The sequence below is a fragment of the Triticum aestivum genome, chromosome 6B (assembly GCF_018294505.1).
Source record: "Triticum aestivum cultivar Chinese Spring chromosome 6B, IWGSC CS RefSeq v2.1, whole genome shotgun sequence".
Lineage (NCBI taxonomy): Eukaryota > Viridiplantae > Streptophyta > Magnoliopsida > Poales > Poaceae > Triticum > Triticum aestivum.
Genome location: NC_057810.1, coordinates 190,904,836 through 190,913,598, shown reverse-complemented (window position 1 = coordinate 190,913,598; position 8,763 = coordinate 190,904,836). Strand labels below are relative to the sequence as shown.

Genomic DNA, 8,763 nt, shown 5'->3' with positions numbered 1-8,763 from the left:
CTGTCTAGACAAGCTGTGTCACTGCATACAAAATTGGTTACATGCCGGCGCGCGACGCCAAAGAGGCATGTCGTATCGGCCACGCCGATGCCCACCATGTTCACATCGGGAAACGCTTGGATAAGCTGCGTGTGTGACGCACACCGAAAGCTACGCAATTTTTTTTTGTTCACGCGCGTCGCTGCGTGCTGACCGCTCAAGATAGTAACCCGCCTCTGTCAATATAAGACCTGCCTGACGCGCCGTGGTCACACACACTCACACTGCCCACTGCCCGCCATGGAGCAAGCTACTTACTACCTCTGCCTCTTCCTGGCTCTACTCCTCCCGCTCCTGCTCCTCAAGCTGAGCCGGAAGCGTGGCGGCGCCGTGCGTCTGCCGCCCGGCCCGTGGCGGCTGCCGGTCATCGGCAGCCTGCACCACCTCGCGAGCAGCCCGCTCGCGCACCGCGTCATGGCCGACCTCGCGCGCCGGCTGGACGCGCCGCTCATGTACCTCAAGCTCGGCGAGGTCTCCGTCGTCGTGGCCTCGTCCCCGGAGGCCGCGCGCGAGGTCATGAAGACGCACGACGTCGCCCTGGCGAGCCGGCCGTGGAACCCGACCATCAAGATCATGATGTCGGACGGGCAAGGGCTCGTCTTCGGCCGCTACGGCGCCCTCTGGCGGCAGCTCCGGAAGATATGCATCCTGGAGCTGCTCAGCGCGCGCCGCGTGCAGTCGTTCCGCCAGATCCGGGAGGACGAGGTCGGCCGCCTCGTGGCCGCCATCGCGGCGACGCCGCCTGGCCAGCCCGTGAACGTCAGCGAGCGGATCGCCGTGCTCATCACCGACTCGGCTGTGCGCACCATGATCGGGGACAGGTTTGAGAGGAGGGAGGAGTTCCTGCAGGTCCTCGAGGAGGGGGTCAAGCTCGTCACCGGGTCCAGCCTCGGCGACCTGTTCCCGTCGTCGTGGCTTGCCAACTTCATAAGCGGCACGGCGCGGATGGCCGAGGAGGTCCACCGGAAGAGCTTCGAGCTCATGGAGTATGCCATCAAGCAACACGAGGAAAAGAGGGCCGTGGGGGATGGAGAGGACCTGGTGGACGTGCTCTTGAGGATACAGAAGGAAGGTGGCCTCGAGGTGCCTCTCACCATGGGAATCATCAAAGCAAGTATCCTGGTGAGTGCAACAGCTCCCCAGCTACTTTCAGTTCCTACTATAGGTTCAACTTGCCAGAAGCAGCAAGCATGGCATATCTTTTCGTTTCCACTTCCACGTGACTTTGACCTCAAGATTTACCTTCCATGGTTCCTTCGTTGAAAACTTAGGATGGCGACTCGATCTCTTGCTGGCATGTGGTTCTAGTTCTAGGGTCCACGTGTCAATAAGACATCGGGTGAAAATCATCGAGTTTTCAATTGGTAATTTCTATGTTTACCTGTTCTATAAACTGCACGCATTGGTATTATTATTGTAGGACCTCTTTAGTGCCGGGAGTGAGACGTCAGCAACGACACTTCAATGGGCCATGTCGGAGCTCATGAGGTACCCAAACGTGATGCAGAAAGCGCAAGCCGAAGTACGTGGTTACCTTGGAGAAAAGCCCACGGTGACCGAGGATGACTTGGCCGACCTAAAATACCTCAGACTCGTTATCAAGGAGACCTTGAGGCTGCATCCACCGGCCCCGTTGCTTATTCCACGGGAGGCCATGGAGTCCTGCAAAATCCTTGGGTATGACGTGCAAAAGGGCACAACCGTGCTTGTGAATGCGTGGGCGATTGGTAGGGACCCTAAGCACTGGGACAACCCCGAGGAATTTAAGCCAGAGAGGTTCGAGTCTGGCATCGTCGACTTCAAAGGCACGGACTTCGAGTACATACCGTTTGGGGCAGGGAGAAGGATGTGTCCTGGTATGACATTTGCACAGGCCAGCATGGAGATTGTTCTCGCTGCACTTCTCTACCACTTTGACTGGGAGCTCCCGGCGGGGCTGAAGTCAAGTGAGGTCGACATGGTGGAGGACATGGGCATCACCGTCCGGAGGAAGAATGACTTGTACCTACACTCCGTCGTCCATGTATCGCCAGTTTGATTTATACTTCAATAGTAGGTCACAAATTCTCATATACCAGTCCTTTGTCTCTGACGCTGTCAAATGTCGAGACTTATGGTGTAATGTTAATTGCATCATCAGAAATACCATTGCAAGTTTACTATCAATATATACATAAATCCCAACACCATGACGCCAAACAAAGTGTTAATTTTGTCGAATCACTCTTTATTTGCAAAGAAACTTTTATCTATATTGCAGCCACCTTGAAAGCCTTCATTTGATCCATTGTATTTCAATTGGCATAAATGTCACGCACGCACACGCATGGTTATAAATTATGCAACCGCTAATCCATATTAAATGTGACACAAATGACCAAGCCGACATGTCCACGGCCGCCGTCGATAGCGATGAATAGTAGAACATGGGAGGCCGCCGCCGATAGCGAGGAAGAGTAGAACATGGGAGGCCGCCGCCGCTTGGGTCTTACCAGGCCTCATAGCTGGTGAGCTTGCCCGCTTCGCCGAAGCGGAGGCTATTATTCCCTCCCTCCCAAAGTTTCACATCCTAGGGCTCGTGAGCTTCCTCCTGACCATGTCGTGGGAAACGGTTGTCGCCGCGGCCGGTGATCATTTATACTAGGTTAGAATAACCTAGACCATCTTTATGGAAATATGTCAAAATGCAATGAATTTGCTTCGGTTTAGATGAATAATTTTAAGTTTGAATGGAAGCCATCCAATTTGTTTAAACTTGCATCAAATTTCTTTGTTTTGGTTGAATTCCATTTGAGATGTGACCTGGCGTTTGTGGCTAGCTTTGGATGACCGACTCTCATATCATCGGTGTCCAGACACCTTCCCAGACCGGTCCGCGGAGAGATATGGTGTCCGTATGAAGGGTCTACGTTGGACAGATGCAGTTGTATACTCCCTCGTTCACAAATATAGGATGTTTTTGGATATTTTAATATAGACTTCATAGGAAATTGAAATGAAAGAATTAACACTCTAAGCGTGCCAATATACATCTAACAAAAATGTTAGAACCTTTTACATTTGTGAATGGGGGAGTATTTAATTATATTATTTTAAAAATATCACAATCAATTTATACATCCCATCATACTAGAGCGACTAAAGATTTAAACGATAGAGAAAAGACAGACAACACAAAGCCCAACCCTATTGGGCTTGCTCACACAAAAACGAAGGACAAAAGGTCGAGACAAACTTGAAGGAAAGATCCCCCTTTTCATTGGTTTTCTGGGTTTTTGTGTTTTTGTTTTTTTGTTGTTTTTCACTAGATTTTCTTCGTTTCTTTCTCTGTTTTTACAAAAAAAATCATTTTTTCTTTGGTTTTCTTTGTTTGTTTCTCGGTTTTCATTGGCTTTTCCTTTTCTTTATTTTTCTTTTCTTTTCATTGTTTTTTCATCAATTTTCTTTTATTTCGCTTAGGGTTTCAATGTTTTTCTAACAGACTTTGATAAAATATATTATATAATTTGTAATAAATGTTTAACATTTTTCAAATACAAGTTCAATATTTATTAAATACACGGCCGATAATTTTCTATAAATATTTAACATTTTTCCAATAGAAAATTAACATTTTTAGTACACAGTCAACCTATTTTTCTATACACATTTAACTTTTATTTTTAAAATATTAATTAAATCATTCCAAATAGAAGTTTAACATTTTTTCATACATGATCAACATTTTTTCTATAAAATTTAACATTTTCCAAATGCTTGATTAAGATTTTTCAAATATCATATTAACATTTTTTAATACATGGTCAACTTTATTTCTATACATATTTAACAAAATATTTCAAATGCTTGATTAACATTGTTAAAAATATATTTCAACATTTTTAAATACATGGTCAACAATTTTCAAATGCTTAATTAACACTTTTCAAATAGCTATTTAACATTTTTCTAAATGCTTGGATTAACATTTTATTATATGCCTGATTAACATTTTTTAAGAAACATGATCAACCATTTTCATACGCATTGTATATTTTTTGTATACATGAGAAACATTTTCTCCATACACAATTTGAAAATTTTCAAATGCTTAGTTGATATATTTCTTTGAAGTTGTTTTATGTAATTTTTTGTAATATATTTATTTATAATATTTGAAAATATAAACCAGAGTTAAAGAAGAAGAAAAAACACAAAAAACATGAAAAAAATGAGGCCGTGGTCTCCTGCGCCTAGGCCGACCTATCTCGTGCACTGTTTGATGCAATGGTTCCCTAGGTCTCGCTATAAACAAGACATAGGGGCGCCCGCATCCTCCAATGCCACGTCTACTGATTTCTTTGCACTGCCAGTGTGTGTACGGTCGAAAGAGAGAGAGAATATAATGAATCTTGCCGCCTATTTTAGGAACTATACTGACCAAATAAAAGTGATGAATTAGCTACACTTTTACAAGCTCCGAGGCAGGATAATACACAACAATTTAGAAAACCACGAAAAGAAAAGGCATCATAAAGATGATGTTGCATCTACCTGCGATCTGCATTAAGGCCTAGCACAGAATCTCGCCAAATCCTATTTGGCGCATATTGCGCCCGATACAGCTGTTTCCACAAACGGGCGCACCCCCCCCCCCCCCCCTTTCGTTCGCTACAAACGGGCCGGCCCATCTTCATGTTCGCTGTATGTTTGTATAACGCAAAACAGGGCGCCCGAGATAGAATCGAACCCGCGGCCTCCCGCTTCGTGAGAAGTTGCAACAATCGCTGCGCCACCTAGCCTGCCATGGTAATTTACATCTATTTGTATCCTTTCTTCATTTATCTTTCCTTTTTTCCTTTTTCCAAATTTTCTTTTTTCAAATTCAAGAAATTTTATTTTTCATGTTTTTTCACTGAAAAATGGATGAACTTTTTGTTTACAAATTCAATGAACTTTTCTATAATCGATGAGCTTTCTTCAAATTCTGCAAACTTTTTTCAAATTCAATGAACTTTTTTCGAATTCAGTGAACTTTTTTCCAATTTCGATGAACTTTTTTCCAATCCGATGAACTTTTTTTAAATTTGGCAAACTTTTTTTCAAAGTCGGTGAACTTTCTTCAAATCCGATGAACTTTTTTTCAAATCCAATAAACTTTTTTCAATTGTGTGCTCAAATTTGATTAACTTTTCTTAGAATTGATGAACTTTTTCAAATTTGTGAACTATTTTTAAATCTGACGAACTTTTTTCGAATTCAAAAAACTTTTGTCAAATCCGATGAACTTTTCGAAACTGATGAGCATTTTTTCAAAACCGATGAACTTTTTTAAAAATGGATGATTTTTTTCAAATTCAATGAACTTTTTCAAATTTTATGATTTGTTTGAAAATTTGCGAACTTTTTTGGAAATTCATGTACATTTTTTAATTCATGTTTTTTTTCAAAAAAAATCGAATTTTCTTCTTCTTATTCTCAATTTAACATTTGTGGAGATTTTAGTATCCAATCCATGTTGAAAATTATTTCTTTAATCTTTTTAATAATTCTAAGCTTATTTGTTGATTATTATTCAAACAAAAAAGTAATAATTAATAAGATCAACAAAAAAAACTACACACCAAAAAAATCCTCAACCAGCCAAAACCAAACTTTACTGCTATGACTACGAGCGAACGGAAAGAAACAGCGAAAAGAACGAGCGAACAAGCACGAACCAGCTAAATAGCTAGGTAACCAACGAGAGTACACGCACGAGCCAGCAAAATAGCTTTTTTTTAGAATCGGCGAAATAGCTGGAACCAACGAGCGTACACGCACGAGCCAACGAACACAACGAAAGAATCTAGAAAGAACGAGTGGGCTTCGTACAATGCAGCCCTCGAAGGAAGCACGTGGGCGCCCAAACTCCTTACGGGCCGACGAGGAGGTCTCCACGATCTCCGCCTGTGACTGCGAGGTTGATTCCACGATCTCCTGTGTGCGTCGTCGTCTCCTGAATTTTTCTCGATTGTTGCTGCACGGGTTAGGTATCGCACCATCGCCCCCGAAATATGTGGGTACCGGCGTACGCCGACTCCAAAGCACCCTCCGGCGAGCCGGAACAGTACGCCGCGCTGCTTCCTGCAGGTCTACGGCGTCTTCGATCTGCCGACCGATAACCACGGTGAGAAAGATCTCTATCCTGCCGTGATGATAGCTTTAACTTGTGGTCTGTTCCTGTTCCTGACACACTAGATGAAATCGTTGGTCGCCCTTGAGTGTCGCCTTCGATCCTCGGAGCTGGGTATGGGAATGAATACTACATCGATCTGCCACATACAGATACAGGTATACAGATACCATGTAAAATTCTTGATACAAGGCAAGTTTAGTAGAATTTTTCTTTTTCCCTCTGCCTAGCTAACCTTTTGATGGGTTCTTGCAATGTAAAATTACTTTCAATTTTTTGCGAAGTCGTTAACAAAATATGGAACATCCCAATACGCTATATAATTAACTCTCAGGCAAAAATTGGTTGTTAATTTTGTTGGACTAATTAGGACTGTGGTAAAGTAAGAAAAAAGAGGCCAATTCTAATGTTGCAAACGAATGGAGCGTAGTCCCAAACGATTTGTATAGAAAAATGTCAGTGATTCCTACTGTAAATTTATATTTTGTCTGTACTATGTTCTTCAAGCAAAATTTCCAAACTTGCACAAATGTTATGTTGAGAAAAGCTCTACAAAGTTGAAATTGTATCATCGCCATGTTTATATTTAGAGGCCCTGGTTTCTAATTTCGCCTCGGGCCACCAAAATGTCAGGACCGGCCCTGTCCTCAACCTCTACCCTGGCATTGGGCTGTGGCCGGCCGCGAACCTTGGCGAGAGCCTAATCATTGGCGTGGTCGACAGCGGCGTTTGGCCCAAGAGCAACAGCTTCCAGGACGATGGGATGCCTTCCGTGCCGTCACGATGGCGCGGGGCGTGCGTGTACGGCGTCGCGTTCCCCGCCACCACGTGCAACCGGAAGCTCATCAAAGCTAGCTACTTCAACTAAGCTACATGGCCATGAACCCAACGACACCATCTCCATGAACTCGATGCGCGACGACGACGGCCACGGCCCGCACACGGCGTCCACCGCCGCGGGAAGCCCTGTGTCGTGCGCGTCCTTCTTCGGGTACAAGTGCGGGACGGCACGTGGAACTGCTCCACGTGCCCATGTCGCCGCATACAGGGTCATATGGTTGATGTTAGGGGGGGGGGCAAAAGGTAAAGTATGCTTGTTTGTGGGGGGTAATGAGAAAATTTTCTTCTAACTATGTCCCTAGAAAAAGAAGACTTCAGAAATTTATCCTAGGCCGGGGGGCCATAGCCCCCTCGGCAATACACATAGCTCCGCCTCTGGGCGTCGACGTCGTCTCCATCTCCCACCATCTCCCTCGACTTCGACAATGAGCCGCTGTACACGGATCCTATGGTCATTGCCTCCTTTGCTGCCATGGAGCACGGCATCTTTGTGTCCGCGTCAGCCGGGAACGACGGCGGGTTCGCTACACTACACAACGGCATCTCGTGGGTGCTCACTGTCGCGGCCGGCACCGTGGACCGACGATTGTTCGCCGGCATCGTGAGCTACGGGTGTACAACACATGCCATTAAGGATGGATCTAGGTTCTATGTCCAATCCCAAATCAAGGATTTCCCGCTCTTGATGGGAGTCATAAACTAAAACAAAACTACCTTTTTATCCTTTTTCTCAAGGTTATAGAAAACTTCCTTATATAGTTCTACCATTTTGAAAAAAAAAAATACTTTTTTTACACACAGTTCGAATCACTTGTTGACTCATGATTATGCATGTTAAAAGTTTCAAATGTTCTCTTTTTGAAACTGAAAGAGAGTCCTATAAAAAGGTCTAACTTCCAAATGCCAAGTTATGCTGGCTCGGTACCAGGTGGATGATGTAATTTGACCGGCGCTCAAGGATCATGATGCCACTTGACTTCGGTCACTTCATCGAAAATCCTATTATCTCATTAGCTTATTTCTCAGTCACAGTCCACTGAGGTTTAGCTCAAGAATCATGATGTAACTTGACTAAGGTTACACAATCAGAAACCCTATTATTTTTCAGTAGTACGAGTAGCTTCTTTCTCAGTCACGGTCCACTGAGATTTAGCTTACTTCTCGGTCAATTATCAGTCAACCGATCTCATCCTCGTAGTTGCTCGTGCTTATTAGTTCCTCCGTTACTGTTTTGTAAGGCTGTGGGCAGGGATTAGACTGGAGGACACTGTAGCTTATTCCTTTCCACCCAAAACGCGACACCACCCAAATACATAGCCTGCTTAGGAACACATGAGGGCTCAACTCGAAACAACAGATGCTTTCGCAGCTCTCCGCAGTTTTTGTTGTTAAACGCGATTTATACGTACAACAGTGCGCGGTGGTCACACACACTCACACTGCCCGTCATGGTGCAAGCTACTTAGAGCAACTCCAACGGGGCGATCCAAACGGACGCACGCTTTGTCTGCTTTTTATCCGTTTGGGTCGGTCAGGCGGACGTGCGCGTCCGCATTTTAAAATGGGTCGGATTGACCGCCCAACGGGGAGGCCGACCCAAATGTGTCGCCGTGAAAAAAAAACAAGTTGCACGAAATAAACATAAATAAACATAATTAAACATAAAGTGGCCGGTCAAACGCCGGCCAAAGTCCACCTAAACCTAATAAACATTAAATAAAACGTTAAAA

At 44.4% G+C, this 8,763-nt stretch overlaps 1 protein-coding gene across 1 annotated transcript; it reads left to right on the top strand.

Annotated features, from left to right (window-relative positions):
* The first annotated feature begins 269 nt into the window (after nt 1-269).
* LOC123133937 (desmethyl-deoxy-podophyllotoxin synthase) lies at nt 270-2,209 on the top strand. Its single transcript, XM_044553315.1, has 2 exons — nt 270-1,161; nt 1,460-2,209. Exons 1-2 carry the CDS (start codon nt 280-282, stop codon nt 2,075-2,077), a joined length of 1,500 nt encoding a protein of 499 aa, XP_044409250.1. The 5' UTR covers nt 270-279; the 3' UTR covers nt 2,078-2,209.
* The last annotated feature ends 6,554 nt before the right edge of the window (nt 2,210-8,763 follow it).

What these genes read in the sequence shown, in the direction of transcription:
- LOC123133937 (XM_044553315.1), top strand. Translation starts at nt 280, where the DNA reads ATGGAGCAAGCTACTTACTACCTCTGCCTCTTCCTGGCTCTACTCCTC. An exon ending in TCATCAAAGCAAGTATCCTG is followed by an intron (nt 1,162 to 1,459) that starts GTGAGTGCAACA and finishes TTATTATTGTAG; the next exon opens with GACCTCTTTAGTGCCGGGAG.